The 16838-nt window shown below is 44.2% G+C and overlaps 1 protein-coding gene and 1 long non-coding RNA gene across 3 annotated transcripts in view; one reads left to right on the top strand and one right to left on the bottom strand.

The window, feature by feature from the left end:
- Nucleotides 1-16838, bottom strand: part of LOC112104980 (cyclic AMP-dependent transcription factor ATF-6 alpha) — a 362675-nt gene that overhangs the window by 169956 nt on the left and 175881 nt on the right. The window contains exons 11-12 of one of the 2 annotated variants that reach the window (XM_026655320.1): nucleotides 13703-13816; nucleotides 8625-8727 (exon numbers count right to left, since the gene is read on the bottom strand). In XM_026655320.1, the coding sequence (XP_026511105.1) occupies nucleotides 8625-8727; nucleotides 13703-13816 (217 nt within the window). The remainder of the gene's footprint in view (nucleotides 1-8624; nucleotides 8728-13702; nucleotides 13817-16838) is intronic. The other variant, XM_026655321.1, reaches the window with a different exon arrangement.
- Nucleotides 5373-15774, top strand: LOC113407187. The gene is made up of 3 exons (XR_003369953.1): nucleotides 5373-5641; nucleotides 6911-7100; nucleotides 15540-15774. It is a non-coding gene; the product is annotated as an uncharacterized LOC113407187 (long non-coding RNA).

Genomic DNA, 16838 nt, shown 5'->3' with positions numbered 1-16838 from the left:
CTCTGCAGGGCGGTGATCCACCTTGTCCTTTGCATTGGCCCCGTGTCCCTCCCAGGACCCCGGTGCCCCTTGCTCTGGGTGCTGCCCCCTGGCAATACCCACACACACGCTAGGTCTCTCCTCCTAGGGGAACCCCCACCCACTATCCATACCTTGCCTCAGCACTAGGCCACTGCCAGTCACCAACTAGCCCCCGCTCCCTGGGGCAGACTGCAGTATAGGCCACTCATCACTGGCAAGGAGGGTTTGGACCTGGTGCCTTGGCCTAGCCCTGGGCTGCCCTCTGCAACCCCCAGTACCCCTTGGCCTTCCACTAGGCCGCAGCCTGGGGCTATCCAGGCTGGAGCTCCCCAGCTCCTCAGCCTTTCCCCAGTCCTGCTCCACCCAGGTACTCTGTGTCTAGCTCCCTGCAGCCAGGCCCTTCTCTCTCTGAAGGCAGAGAGAGACTCTGAGCTCCTGGCTCCCAGCCTTTTTATACAGGCCAGCTGTGGCCTGATTGGGGCGTCCCAGCTGTGGCTACTTCCCCAATCAGCCCAGTAGCTTTTCCCTTTGCCCCAGCCCTCTGCCAGGGCTGTTTTAAACCCCTCAGGCAGGACCGAGGTAGCCACCCCGCTACACAGTGCCTTTGCAAACACTGCTCATTGCTCTCCCTCCCGGTGGCTGCTCAAAGAAGTGCTGCCTTGAGACTCTGCTCATCTGCTCCTTGCCCTGCAGCACCAACTCCTAGTGCCTCCCTAGGGCTCCTCCTCCTTCTTCTGTGGCTCCTAAGACAGTGGACAGAGATGAGAGGAAGACTCAGCAACGCTAATACCCTCTGCTTCTTCTCCTGGCTTGGAAGAGGAGTTCTGGTACTTCCTCACCTCTTGTAGCCATCGCTGCTCCTTCCAGATGAGGCCCCACAACCTTCTTTACATTTTGAGAAACCCAGAACTCCCCCAAGCCTTCACACTCCTGTCTGCCTACAGGCTAGTGGTTTGTCCTCCTCCCACTGTTTAGTAGAGATGAGAGCATGTGAGGGGAAACCTGGGACTTTTGCTCTCCATGAAGAAACGTCATTCATGGTACAGCACAGACCTTGGCAGCTGTGGATTTTAATAAGGCTAAATGTAAATGTATACATCTAGGAACACACAATGTAAGCCATACTTACAAGATGGGGGACTCTATCCAGGGAAGAAGTAACTCTGAAATAGACTGGGGGGTGGGAGGTGGATATTCAGCTGAACATGAGTTCCCAGTGTCACACTGTGGCTAAAAGGGCTAATGTATAAATGGGGGACTCGCAGTAGGAGTAGAGCGGTTATTTTACCTCTATAATTGGGACTGGTGCGACTGTTGCTGGAATAATGTGTGAAGGGACCTGTAGAATAATTCTGCTGCCCACAATTCAAGAAGGTTGTTAATAAGTTGGAAAGGGTTTAGAAAAAAGCTTCAAGAATGACTAAAGGATTACAAAACCTGCCTTATAGTGATAGATTCAAGCAACTCAAACTATTTAGCTTAAGAAAGAGAAGGTTAAGGAGTGTCTTGATCACAGTCTCTAAGTACCTATATGGGGAATAAATATTTAATAATGGGCTCTTCAATCTAGCAGAGGAAAGTATAATACAGCTAGAAGTTGAAGCTAGACAAATTCAGACTGGGAATAAGGCATACATTTTTAATAATGAGAGTAATTAATCATTGGAATAACTAATCAGGGGTTGTGGTGGATTCTCCATCACTGACAATTTTTAAATCAAGACTGGATGATTTTCTAAAATATCTGCTCTAGGAATTATTGTGGGGCAGTTATCTGGCCTGTGTCATACAGGAGGTCAGACTACATGATCACAATGGTCTCTTCTGGCCTTGGAATCTATAAATAGTAACTGAATTTAAGCTAAGCTGCTTTAGTTACAGCAAAGGGTTCAGAATTAAACTAAACAGACTCTAAAGAAAAGTCATGCTTTCGAGAGACGCAAGATGACAATCAACCCCGCTTCAGTTCATATGCTTTCCCTGAGGGCTTCTGCCTCTTGGAAAATCTTCACATCCCCAAATTCACTACAGACGTTCTGCCCAATATCACAGGTGATGGACACAGCTGGACAATGTGGGGCACAATCTCTTGGAATCACAGAAGTCAGTGATAGAAAAATCCTATTAGATCACATCCACTCCATCTCCCTTGCAATGTCAGATTATTCCCTTCACCACATTTCTAGTGCTTGCTAAAGGTTCTGGGCCATGGGGTTGTACCACTTCCCAGGGGAGACCAACAAGAGGAAACGGCGGTTTAATACTTAATAAATATTTCCCACAGTGTATGTCCCATTGCCCAGGATGCTTCAGTTCAATCCTTTTAAATGCTGCATTAAGATCTCTTTATTAAATGAGATGTTTGGAAAGTTCACAGATACTCAGCCTACTGACAATGAAGATGAAGTTAAAAATCTGAACCATAAACACAGATCTCATTAATTCTGAGCCTGCATTATTACCAGCAACTTATCCATTTGGCAGTGTTTTAAAGCATGAATAGCAATCCCTGTACAAAAATGTTAAGCTGGGACTCATAACACTAAACCTAAAAGGTTTGCTGTAGTATATGCTTAGCTGCGCAAACCAATTATATACATTTGCATAGTCTACAGAGCTAGCTAGCCAGAGTTTATAAAAAAAAAGGGAACTTTCAATTTCTCTTGTACTTTCATAAGTACAGGAGGGGAAAATTCCAATCAGTAGATTTCAACTAGGGCTGTGAAGTGATTAAAAAAATTAATCGTGATGAATCGTGCGATTAAAAAAATTAATCGTGATTAATCGCACTGTTAAACAATAATAGAATACCATTTATTTAAATATTTTGGATGTTTTCTACATTTTCAAATATATTTATTTCAATTACAACACAGAATACAAAGTGTACAGTGCTCACTTTATTTATTTTTTTTATTTCAAATGTTTGCACTGTAAAAAAACAAAATCGTATTTTTCAATTCACCTGCTACAAGTACTGTAGTGCAATCTCTTTATCATGAAAGTTGAACTTGCAAATATAGAATTATGTATATAAAACTGCACTCAAAAACAAAACAATGTAAAACTTTAGAGCCTACAAGTCCACTCAGTCGTACTTCTTGTTCAGCCAATCACTCAGACAAACAAGTTTGTTTACATTTGCAGGAGATAATGCTGCCTGCTTCTTGCTTACAATATCCCCTGAAAGCGAGAAAGGGCATTCTAATGGCATTGTTGTAGCTGGCATCACAAGATATTTAGTGCCAGATGTGCTAAAGATTCATATGTCCCTTCGTGCTTCAACCACCATTCCAGAGGAAATGCGTCCAGGCTGATGACGGGTTCTGCTTGATAACAATCCAAAGCAGTGCGGATCGAAACATGTTCATTTTCATTATCTGAGTCAGATGCCACCAGCAGAAGGTTGATTTTCTTTTTTGGTGGTTCGGGTTCTGTAGTTTCTGCATCAGAGTGTTGCTCTTTTAAGACTTCTGAAAGTGTGCTCCACACCTCGTCCCTCTCAGAATTTAGAAGGCACTTCAGATTCTGAAACCTTGGTTTGAGTGCTGTAGCTATTTTTAGAAATCTCACATTGGTACCTTCTTTGCGTTATGTCAAATCTGCAGTGAAAGTGTTCTTAAAATGAACAACATGTGCTGGGTCATCTGAGACTGCTGTAACATGAAATATATGGCAGAATGCGGGTAAAACAGAGCAGGAAACATAGAATTTTCCCCCCAAGGAGTGCAGTCACAAATTTAATTGATGCATTGTTTTTTTAACGAGCATCATCATCATGGAAGCATGTCCTCTGGAATGGTGGCCGAAGCATGAAGGGGCAGGCTAATGTTTAACACAGGGGTTCTCAAATTGGGGGTCGGGAGGTTATTATGTGGGGGGTCACAAGCTGTCAGCCTGCATCCCAAACCCCCGCTTTGCCTCCAGCATTTATAATGGTGTTAAATACATTAAAAAAGTGTTTTTAATTTATAAGGGGGGGTCGCACTCAGAGGCTTTCTATGTGAAAGGGGTCACCAGTACAAAAGTTGGAGAATCACTGGTTTACCATATCTGGCATGTAAGTACCATGCAACGCTGGCTACAAAAGAGCCATGCAAATGCCTGTTCTCACTTTCAGGTGACGTAAATAATAAGCAGGCAGCAGTACTTCCCGTCAGTGTAAACAAATTTGTCTTAGTGATTGTCAGAATAAGTAGTAGGACTGAGTGGACTTGTAGGCTCTAAAGTTTTACACTGTTTTGTTTTTGAGTGCAGTTATGTAACGAAAAAAAAAATCTGCATTTGTAAGTTTCCCAATAAAGAGACTGCACTTCAGTACTTTATGAGGTGAATTGAAAAATACTATTTCTTTTATTTATCATTTTTATAGTGCATATATTTGTAATCAAAAATAATAATATAAAGTGAGTGCTGTGCACTTTGTATTCTGTGTTGTAATTGAAATCAATATTGAAAACGTAGACAAACATCCAGAAGTATTTAATAAATTTCAATTGGTATTCTATTGTTATAACTGCCATTAATCAGGATTAATTTTTTTGGGTTAATCGCATGAGTTAACTGCATCATCATCCTACTGATTCCTACTGAGTTCTACAGTGCAGCACCTCAATCTCGCCAATTCCCTTCAGTGAGCGTTTCCCAAACACTTTCATAGCGTGCATCTTATTTGAACATAAGTTTGCCTTGTGAACTACCTCCCATCCCCTTCATAATCCCAAAACATCCCTGTGGCAACTGCATACATATTAAAAGTTAAACCTTTTAATGTGTTTTAACTTATTGAAATTTAGCAGCTGGAAATTCTTATTGAACAAGGACAATTTTTTTAGAAATCTTGTTCTTAAAATTATATAAGATTTGCTATTTACTAAACCTCAGTACTTCCTAGCTACTTGGGAAGCTGAGGCCAGCGCACCGCTTGAGCTCAGGAGTTCTGTAGTATTCAAAGTATTTCCTACTGCATGTAAAAACTTCATTAAAAAATAAAACATTCAGGATGCAAAATCAAACACTCAATTAGGAAATGCCTGAATTAAGGTTGCCAATGCAGCTATAATTTGGACCCCTCATGCAGCCTCAATGCCATCTCACTGTTTTCAACCCTCTGCCTCATTCTCTGTCCAACTTGTGTATTGAATGAGTCTGGCTATTGCAGCACAAAAAAGAGTAAATGATCATATAATTAGGCTGTATCATCATAATGCATATGCATAAGGGGATGAATTAGCTTTTACAGGCTACATTAATTCTTTTAACTTTTGAGTATTTGGCTTTGCAAACATAGTTTTAAAATGTAATTTCCTAGGTATTTTTTTTTTTTTAAAGGAAACTGAAAAACACAGAAATTCTATCAAATGGAAACATCATGACCTTCATGGATCATCGGCAGGATTTGAACCTCCTAAGCTCCAGAGCACAGCACAAACCTCTACTGCTTGAACTAAAGGAGTAACAAGCTGCAGTAGCAGGCCGCTATCCTCTGTATGGACAAGCCATTAGAGAGAGAGAACGCAGTGACTCGCACAATTATTTGCTAAACAGCAGAGGACTGTTGGGATTCAGTCAGAATTCCTAGCTTCTATTTCAGACTGGAAATAAGGCTTTAGCTCTGAAGGTAATTAACCATTGAAACAATTTATCATGGATTTACCATTACTGGCAATTTTTAAATTAAGATTGGTTAAGGGGTTCCAAAGAGGATGGAGCTAGGGTGTTCTCAGTGGTGGCAGATGACAGAACAAGAAGCAATGCTCTCAAGTTGCAGTGGGGGAGGTCTAGGTTGGATATTAGGAAACACTATTTCACTAGAAGGGTGTTTAAGCACTGGAATGGGTTACCTGGGGAGGTGGTGGAATCTCCATCCTTAGAAATTTTTAAGGCCCGACTTAACAAAGCCCTGGCTGGGATGATTTAGTTGGGGATTGGTCCTGCTTTGAGCAGGGGGTTGGACTAGATGTCCTCCTGAGGTCTCTTCCAACCCTAATCTTCTATGATTGGATATTTTTCTAAGAGATCTGCTCTAGTTCCAACACAAATTATTTCAGGGAAGTTCCGTGGCCTGTGTTATGTAAGAGATCAGACTAGATAATCATCGTGGTCTCTTCTGGCCTGGAAATCCACGAATCTATGAAACTTCTGGTTCTGAAGAGGAGTGTGGTCTAGGATTATAGACAGCACACCCAAGCACATTGATTTGGCACAATGAGCCTTTGGATGAGACTTGGATCTGTGATATTAGAGACAGGAGTCCATTCCCAGCTCTCCCAGAAGTGACTCTGCGCTACTTCTGTGCAAAATCTGTAAACTGGTGAGACTGATGCTCTCCCTGCTCCTAAGGTAAAGTAACTTGATAATAAGGACTGTTAAGTGCACAGAATTCACACTACCCATCAGTGGAAGGTTTCCCCCTGGCTCCTACACCAAGGGTGAAGGAGGGGCACATTGCTGCTGCTGCACCTTCATCCTCTCTGGAGCTCTAGCTCTGGGCCTGGGCCATGTAGGAGGCTGAGTGGGCCCTGGAAGTACCCTTGGTGCAGATCAAAGTCAGCAGAGCTGGAAATATGTTTAGTGCAGATGGAATCTTCAGAGATTTTTGCAGCAAGCCTCTAAAAAGCTTTATTGGGCCTATGCATATGACAATTTTCAGAAGCCTATAATTCTGCCAATGCTGGATGGATTTTCATTAAGTCAGCCAAAAGCACCTCCCTGGCCCTAGGACCATCTCCTCACCAAATTTCAAATTCCTGCTCCAAAGTACACAGATACTAAAACTTTTCAATTAAATGGCTGAAAATATTTTCTTAAAACAGGGAAAAAGGTTGTTTTGCATAATCTTGTTCTTTCAAATGGCTGAACCAATTTTGATGATTTTTTTTTTTTTTAGTTCACCCTGAAGCAGAGTGCAAGCATGGAAAAATTCAGCCTGAATACTTAAAATCTGGCAAAGTAAAAACCATCTGAAAACAGTGACTTATGCTGGAAAGAGTCAGGCAATCTTAACTATAGACGTTGCTGCCAGCTCAGCCTATAACACCAAGCATAGAGAAATAAAAGGAATCATTGCAGATATAAAGGTAACCACATGTATTAGGTTAAGTAAAAAAAAATTTACAGTCTCAACACTCTCCTTTGGGTCTCTTTCTTGAAAGTTTATTTATATTGATTTTACTATTCACAAAAGACAAGACTCAAGCAAGGCATAGAGTCGAGGAGGTATCTACAGCTTTCCTTCACAGCTCTTGTAACACCACTCAATCCTTATCTGCCAAATCCACTGCTACGCCAGTCCTGGCATCCCTTGAACAGCAGCTTACAACCATGCCAAACTGTATGGCAGTTCTGTGATTGTGGACGAATATCTGGCACGAACTTAAGGTGAGACCATTTTTGGTTGTAAACTTCAACGAGTTGAGATTTGAACCAATATCAAGCGGAGTGCCCCAGGGGTCGGTCCTGGGGCCAGTTTTGTTCAACACCTTTATTAATGATCTCGATGATGAGATTAATTGCACCCTCAGCAAGTTCACAGATGACACTACCCCCCAGTGGAGATACACTGGAGGGTAGGGATAGGGTCCAGAGTGACCTAGACAAATTGGAGAATTGGGCCAAAAGAAATCTGATGAGGTTCAACAAGGACAAGTGCAGAGTTCTGCACTAAGGACGAAAGAATCCCATGCACTGCTACAGGCTGGGGACTGACTGGCTAAGCAGCAGTTCTGCAGAAAAGGACCTACGGATTACAGTGGACGAGAAGCTGGATATGAGTCAGCAGTGTGCCCTTGTTGCCAAGAAGGCTAACTGCATATTGGGCTGCATCAGTAGGAGCATTGCCAGCAGATCGAGAGACGTGATTATTCCCCTCTATTCGGCACTCGTGAGCCCACATCTGGAGTATTGCGTCCAGTTTGGAGCACCCCAATACAAAAAGGATGTGGACAAATTGGAGAGAATCCAGCGGAGGGCCACGAAAATGATTAGGGGCACATGGGGCACATGACTTATGAGGAGAGGCTGAGGGAACTGGGCTTATTTAGTCTGCAGAAGAGAAGAGTGAGGGGGGATTTGATAGCAGCCTTCAACTACCTGAAGGGGGGTTCCAAAGAGGATGGAGCTAGGCTGTTTTCAGTGGTGGCAGATGACAGAATAAGAAGCAATGCTCTCAAGTTGCAGTGGGGGAGGTCTAGGTTGGATAGGAGGAAAAACTATTTCACTAGTAGGGTGGTGAAGCACTGGAATGGGTTACCTAGGGAGGTAGTGGAATCTCCATCCTTAGAGGTTTTTAAGGCCCAGCTTGACAAAGCCCTTGCTGGGATGATTTAGTTGGGGCTGGTCCCGCTTTGAGCAGGGGGTTGGACTAGATGACCTCCTGAGGTCTCTTCCAACCTTAATCTTCTATGATTCTATTAACCAGGGACTCCAGAAATAACTAGTATGTTAACCCTTTGCTCTACCAATCTGCAGCTTTCTTTAACATTTAAACTTTGATAAGTTTCACTACACACAAAAGCCTTGTGGAATGAGCCGTGTCTCAGGAAAGCTGGTCATGTTGCCAGCAGTTAATTTGTGTTGCTAATGATTCAACAGTACAAACCTACCTGGACAACTCGTGTTTTCTGCTGCTGGTTATTTGACATTCTTCTAGACCTTGTCCTTTCCACTTCATGCCTATGAACCCACCCTCGAAGTTCATGATTTAATCTGTAAAATGCAACATTAAATTAGGCATGTCTTTAAAAGAGGAGTCAAAATGTCTTGGGTTTTGAGCAGCATTTTAACAATCCACCTGAAAAGTATTGTGACTTAATGTTAGGGTTTTGTTCATCTTAACATTTTATATTGTGTTCCTTTTAACACTGGGGCATTAATGTTAGTCACATGTTCAAAGAGAATTCATAGCTAAGTATCTGCCATGTGTTAATATTGGACTGGATTTTTCCACCTACAGTGGTTCCTATATATAATTAAATAAACACGAATCCTGAAAACAATAGGGGTATATTGAGAATTTAAATCACAAGGCTACCAACTCAAGAATAAAATTCCATTAAATACTCAAAAAATTAATTTAACAGAGTAAAGGGGAAAAAAAGAAGAAAAGAAAAAATATGCAGTGATGAATTCATGTCTTTAGAAACCACACAATTCCAGTTCTTCCATCAAGGCAAAGAAAGTATTAGCTACTTCAATTATATCTTTGTTTACTTTATGATGTTGAAGGGAAAAAGTCATGACCTGTGTATCTCTGTCTTTAACTGGCCTCTAAATCCATTTTATAATAAATTTTCCAACTGCATAATTTGATTAATGAAAAAGCTTTGGACACTTCCACACAGGCAGATCTGTGGTGGACTGGATGGCTCAGAGAATTGTTACAATGTTTTATGATTGTTACTAGTCTATAGCAGTGAGTAGGCTAGGCTGCTGGTTCCAAGTGAGCAAAGGCTGATGGTGAGTGAAAGTCAATATCCCACCTGACAGCATCAGAATGGAGGGTCCCAGTGCCTCCAGGGGAATTCATAGAATCATAGAATATCAGGGTTGGAAGGGACCTCAGGAGGTCATCTAGTCCAACCCCCTGCTCAAAGCAGGACCAATTCCCAACTAAATCATCCCAGCCAGTGCTTTGTCAAGCCTGACCTTAAAAACCTCTAAGGAAGGAGATTCCACCACCTCCCTAGGTAACCCATTCCAGTGCTTCACCACCCTCCTAGTGAAAAAGTTTTTCCTAATATCCAACCTAATCTCCCCCACTGCAACTTGAGACCATTACTCCTTGTTCTGTCATCAGGTACCACTGAGAACAGTCTAGATCCATCCTCTTTGGAACCCCCTTTCAGGTAGTTGAAAGCCGCTATCAAACCCCCCGCTCATTCTTCTCTTCCGCAGACTAAACAATCCCAGTTCCCTCAGCCTCTCCTCATAAGTCATGTGCTCCAGCCCCCTAATCATTTTTGTTGCCCTCCGCTGGACTCTTTCCAATTTTTCCACATCCTTCTTGTAGTGTGGGGCCTAAAACTGGACACAGTACTCCAGATGAGGCCTCACCAATGTCGAATAGAGGGGAATGATCACGTCCCTACTTATACAGCCCCAAATGCCGTTAGCCTTCTTGGCAACAATGGCACACTGTTGACTCATATCCAGCTTCTCCTCCACTGTAACCCCTAGGTCCTTATCTGCAGAACTGCTTCCTAGCCATTCGGTCCCTAGTCTGTAACAGTGCATGGGATTCTTCCGTCCTAAGTGCAGGACTCTGCACTTGTCCTTGTTGAACCTCATCAGGTTTCTTTTGGCCCAATCCTCTAATTTGTCTAGGTCCCTCTGTATCCTATCCCTACCCTCCAGCATATCTCCCACTCCTCCCAGTTTAGTGTCACCTGCAAACTTGCTGAGAGTGCAGTCCATGCCATCCTCCAGATCATTAATTAAGATATTGAACAAAACCGGCCCCAGGACTGACCCCTGGGGCACTCCACTTGAAACTGGCTGCCAACTAGACATGGAGCCATTGATCACTACCCGTTGAGCCTGACGATCTAGCCAGCTTTCTATCCACCTTATAGTCCATTCATCCAGCCCATACTTCTTTAACTTGCTGGCAAGAATACTGTGGGAGACCGTATCAAAAGCTTTGCTAAAGTCAAGGAATGACACATCCACTGCTTTCCCCTCATCCACAGAGTCAGTTATCTCCTCATAGAAGGCAATTAGGTTAGTCAGGCATGACTTGCCCTTGGTGAATCCATGCTGACTGTTCCTGATCACTTTCCTCTCCTCTAAGTGCTTCAGAATTGATTCCTTGAGGACCTGTTCCATGATTTTTCCAGGGACCGAGGTGAGGCTGACTGGCCTGTAGTTCCCCAGATCCTCCTTCTTCCCTTTTTCAAAGATGGGCACTACATTAGCCTTTTTCCAGTCATCCGGGACCTCCCCCGATCACCATGAGTTTTCAAAGATAATGGCCAATGGCTCTGCAATCACATCCGCCAACTCCTTTAGCACCCTCAGATGCAGCGCATCCGGCCCCATGGACTTGTGCTCGTCCAGTTTTTCTAAATAGTCCCGAACCACTTCTTTCTCCACAGAGGGCTGGTCACCTTCTCCCCATACTGTGCTGCCCAGTGCAGCAGTCTGGGAGCTGACCTTGTTCGTGAAGACAGAGGCAAAAAAAGCATTGAGTACATTAGCTTTTTCCACATCCTCTGTTACTAGGTTGCCTCCCTCATTCAGTAAGGGGCCCACACTTTCCTTGACTTTCTTTTTGTTGCTAACATACCTGAAGAAACCCTTCGTGTTACTCTTAACATCTCTTGCTAGCTGCAATTCCAAGTGTGATTTGGCCTTCCTGATTTCACTCCTGCATGCCTGAGCAATATTTTTATACTCCTCCCTGGTCATTTGTCCAATCTTCCACTTCTTGTAAGCTTCTTTTTTGCGTTTAAGGTCAGCAAGGATTTCACTGTTAAGCCAAGTTGGTCGCCTGCCATATTTACTATTCTTTCTACACATTGGGATGGTTTTTTCCTGGAACCTCAATAAGGATTCTTTAAAATACAGCCAGCTCTCCTGGACTCCTTTCCCCTTCATGTTATTCTCCCAGGGGATCCTGCCCATCTGTTCCCTGAGGGAGTCAAAGTCTGCTTTTCTGAAGTCCAGGGTCCGTATTCTGCTGCTCTCCTTTCTTCCTTGTGTCAGGATCCTGAACTCGACCATCTCATTGGGAGTCTCTGATTATCTTAGGACAGGGGATAGGGAAGACAGGGAACTTTTCTTATATAACAGAGAAAAAAGTAAATAAGTCACCTAGAGTTCCCCATCCTGCAGAGAAATACACTGGACTTTCTGGGCAATTGGAAAAAATTGCTCCCTCTTCCAATTGCCACCCCTCTCTCTTTACTCTCCATGGCTCTTCTTGCTCCCCATGAATGCTTTCCTCACCTTTCCTACCCTAAACTCCACAGATAATCCCCCTCTCCCTCCCACACCAGGAACTGACCTCTTCGTATGCGTGAAGGCCAATAATCTCCAGTGCTCAGTAGCCCATTCCCAGCTCCCTGCTTGCTGCTCCACTTTCCTAGCAGCCAAAAAGGATGGCTCCACATCCTCTCCATGCAGCTACCTCTCAGCTGTTCTCAATTCAACAGAGGATGAAAGCTCAAGCCAGTGCTGCTATTAAGAGTGGGGTCTGCTGAATTGCCGGGAAGGAGAAGTAGCTGCTTTCTGTTGGAAACAGTCCCAGGATTCTAGTTCATTTGTGCTAAGCGCAGGACAAACCCCCAATGTTTCTTTTTGCCGGGAGGCAGGCAGAATAGATGCTCATGAGAGCCCCTTGACTTGGGGGGAAGGCATATGCTTGACAAGTAGGTGGTTCCGGCTGCTGATGCAGCACTGGGCCAGCATCCTAGGGAATCCTCTGATCCCATCAAGTGCAAGCCACCATCCTTACTGCATTGCTGCCTGCTCAAATGCATTATGGGACAATCCAGCATGTCTCATAGGTTAAAGGGAGGCAAGTCAGCTGAGCAAGTGGGAGCTAAGGCCTAGTCCATACACAAAAGATGCATGTGACATCTTGGGTCTTGAACCCAGGCCTGGGAGTCCCCAGAGAGCCACTGTGTTCTGGGCTGCACCCGATGGCTGCTGAAATCTGATGGGCTGGGGAGCTAGTAGGACTATGGCCTCAGCCAAGGCGCCATCCATGGGAGCCCTGATTGGAGGATCACCCAGCTCCACTGATTGGTCCATCCATACTATTTGAGCCAGAAGACGGCACAGGAAATTTATCCAAGCAACAAGGTGTTTTCCTATTGTGGCTGCATTGGACCCTGCTTGTGCCTGCCTCCCGCACCCAACCCTGTTCCTGATTCCTGCTATGCTCCTGCCTCGCCCCTGTTCCCACCATGCTCCTGCTCCGTGCCTCTCCTCAAGTTCCTCCCCTTACACCTCACCTCCAATCATTAGTGACCAGTCCTGGCTCCGACCCCGGCCTCTGACCCTGATTCAAACTTGACCCTTGGCTCTGGCATTTGGTATCTGACCTTGGTTCTGACCCTCAGCTTTGTTTCCTGGATCTAGTAACTGGCAGTTGATTCTGGTGCTGACCCCTTGGCTTGGTTCCCCTATCTGGACACCAGCACCGCCCACTAAACCTCACTCCTTCTCTGACTACTAGGTCAGACTGTCTACACCCTGGTACAAAACAGCGCACTGGTTTAACTAAAGGTGAAAAGTTAAACTGAGTTAATTAAACCAGTGCAACATTGCGTGTGGCCACTTTAACATTGGTTTAAGCATGGCTTCTATTGGTTTAGCTTGCACTTATAAGTTAGAGGTGTCGGTAACCTGATATAGGTCAGGTTGGTGTAAATGGATGTTAGAGTGTCCACACCCAAAGTTACACCGGTCTAACACACTAAGATCCATTTAAAGCAACCCAGTTTATATTGGGTTTCCCACATCTGTAACTTACAGATGCCAGCTAAACCAGGATTCAAACACACCTGTAGAACAATGGGGAAGCTTGTGTTGCCACTGACCACAATGTATCTAGTATGGATATAAACAAAGAAATGCCAGGCACCTTGGCCACCAGTCTGGCACCTTTCATCTACACAGAATTCACACAACAATTACAAACTAAAAAACACACACTTGGAAATCAATGTTTGCTAACCTGAGAGACTCAGTCCGGTTGATCAGTGGCTGACAGGGTGGTGGAGAAATATACAATAGTGGGTCTTCTGTTACTACCATTAACGCTTTGTTATCAGAAACAGAACGTTCATACCTAGAAATAAAGACACCAAAAAATCTCTTCAAATTTCTTTCAAAGTTCCTTCAGCCTCCCCCAATGAACATGTATCACCAAAGGCTAATGAGAGAGCCAATGAACAGATTACTATTGCTCCAACAGATTCTTCTTCTAGAAGAGATGACAATTTGTGCCTAGTAACCCAGTATTTTGCTCTCTTCTCCCTCAGGATCTTTGTAGAACCCAATGCAGGGAAACACATCAGCAGTATGGGAGCCAAAAACAAAATTTGCCTCTTAAGCCAAAAATCATAGTGCTCACACAAACAAGCCAAAGAAGTTAGCAGTTTAATTGTAAATCTTATTTAGACTGTTAGCTCCATGGGGCAGGGACTGTTGTTTTTGTTCTGTGCCCAGCATAATGGGGTCCTGGTCCATGACTAGGGTTCCTAGGTGTTAAGTTGATACAAATAAAATGACAATCATTCAGATTAAATTTGCAGATGTCACTAATCACTTGTAATAAGTTCATCTCTACATCAACCATTCAAAACAAGTCTTCTGCCCACAGCAATTGCTTTGCTCCTACAGCACTGTGCTTGTATGTGGACTGGTGAACCTGGGTGAACCTTGACTCCAGTGTACAGGCTCCAGGAGGTGATGCTCTGCATGGCTGGGGGAGAAAGAGCCCTAGCCATGAAGAAGTGGACATATTGAAGCAGGGGTTACCTAAATCTGCACCACAGGCCATTCTGGCCAGTTGGCAGGAGCTCAAAGACATCATCTCATTTGCATGCATATTGTAACCATACTTCTAATTGATTTCAAGTTTTATAATGTGACACAAATGTAAGGGGCACGGACCAAACAGCAGCCCTATAGATTTCCTACCCAAAGAGGCAGCCTTCTCTGGCCAATGTGCAGAGAAGTCTCTGGTCAAGTGGCCTGCTCTTTGCTCTAGTGAGATAGGGGAGCTAAGGTGGGCGGTAGGGGGCAAGCAAAAGAGCAAGACAACACTGCCAGCTGCATGCAGGAAGGGGATCAAGAATTGAGGGCAGCTGGAGAGGCCACAGAGCTAGCAGGGACGAAAAGTGGCAGAATGGGCAGCAAACCCTGCTACACAGTAGCTGCTAGTAGATCAACAGCTCTTCCAAATGGGAGAAACATGGGAAGAGAGGAGCCTGAGGCAGAGGCTCACAGGGGCAGCAGGGCCTTGGAGAAAGACAGAAGAGAAACCCCAATCTCAACCCCAGCTGGGATCTCAGCCATAAGAGTGAGGAGAGAAGGGAACTAGCCCTCCCTTTCCCAGAGTCCCTAAAGAACCACAGGGGCTCTCCTTGCTCCAGCTTTGAGAGGGGGAGGCATATGAAAAGCCAGGCCATCTCTTTCATATGTGGAGTAGCAGAGGAAAAGTTTGTCTGTGAAGGAGATTTTGCCTGAGATGCTGCTGGTAGTCTGGGAAATCCTGGGGCCTGCCCAGAGGAGAATTGGGAAGGAGGCCTAGAAGCAAGGCAGAAGTCTTGGCTTGGCTCTTAAACTCAGGCAGTTAGCTCCAGGTCCCTAGCCTCAGTTCTTTATGATAATCCTTGGGTAAAAAATGTGAAAGCACTTAAATGACTTAGGAGCTGAAGTCCTACTGACTTTCAGTGAGACTCAGGCACTTAAATGCCCAGGTTCCTTTTGAAAATGTTACTCATTTTTTCCCCTTTATCCTTCTTTCCACCTTCCCGCCTTGTCCCTCTTCTGGTCTCTGCTTCTAGCACAGAGAAAAGAAAAAGAAGCAGAGGGTTCCACGCTTGCCAAGCAACAAGGTGAAAGAGACTGGAAAAAAAGAGGAGGTGTTGGCTCTGACATACCTTCCTGAGTGAGCATCTCTGCTGCCTCATCACATAATTCATAGTCTAAAATGTGCCACATAGAACATAGGCCCTTCATCATAGCCACATAATACTAAGTCATTAGAGTATTCCTGATTGATTCCCGTCTTTCCACATGGCAAAAATCTATTAGTGCTTTCTGCACATTTGCAGCTGTCTCTATTCAGCTAGCCAAAAATATCTGGAAAGGACAGATCTGTTAGGACAGACTCTGTGAAGGGGAAAACACAGTCTGAATAAGCCAACCTTCAATCTGGACACAATCCAGAACATACGCATCCACTGCCTGCGGGAGATCTAGAAAGGCTTAAAGTGACTTTATGTCAATTGAATACACCCCTGTAAATGACCAATAAAGATATTAATGGATAAAATAAAAATTATTCTTTGGGACTACTTGGTAGGCAGCCGCTAGAGCAGACTGTAACCATACATTCGTGAGGTGCATCTCTGTAGATATCCAGGAATAATGGTTTGCACAAGCATGCATGAGGTTTCTAACAAAGAGCACTGCTCACAGAGTTTAGGATCCAGTCCTTTCCTCTGTAAGTATCTTGAACTTTGCTGAACAGATTTTGAGTGACTAAGAAAACAAATATCATAGCTTGAATTTTAAGAAGGGCTGGGTAACATGACAAATATTAACATTCATAACCATGCAAGTCAAGACAACTCTACTGCATTTTTCAAGGAGGAAGAAAAGTTTCCTTCCCATCCCATGGGAAGGGACCTTGAAAGGTCATTGAGTCCAGCCCCCTACCTTCAGTAGCAGGATCAAGTACTGATTTTGCCGAGATCCCTAAGTGGTCCCCTCAAGGATTGAACTCACAACCCTGTGTTTAGCAGGCCAATGCTCAAACCACTGAGCTCTCCCTCTCCCTCATGAAGTACTGGTTATTTTGGTCAGAAGTGGCACCAATCACTAATAACTCTCTTTCTCAAGACAGGAAGGGCCTGGGTCGGATTCCCAAGCCTTAAGTCAAGACTCCTTTAGGGTGCATAGAGAGTATGGCCAACCTCAAGTGTTCAAAAATTGTGAATCAGGCCCCCAAATCATGAGACTGTCTTAAACATTAGTTTTAATAATAAATGTTGGGTTTTTTGCTTTCCTGCTGGTTTCTGAGCCTGTAGGGTACACCTGCTTCATGTTTTCACGCTTTTCTCTGCAACCATGAGAGCTAG

The sequence above is a fragment of the Terrapene carolina genome, unplaced genomic scaffold (genome assembly GCF_002925995.2).
Source record: "Terrapene carolina triunguis isolate 2854851 unplaced genomic scaffold, T_m_triunguis-2.0 Scaffold210, whole genome shotgun sequence".
Lineage (NCBI taxonomy): Eukaryota > Metazoa > Chordata > Testudines > Emydidae > Terrapene > Terrapene triunguis.
This window is presented reverse-complemented; position numbering and strand designations above follow the sequence as displayed.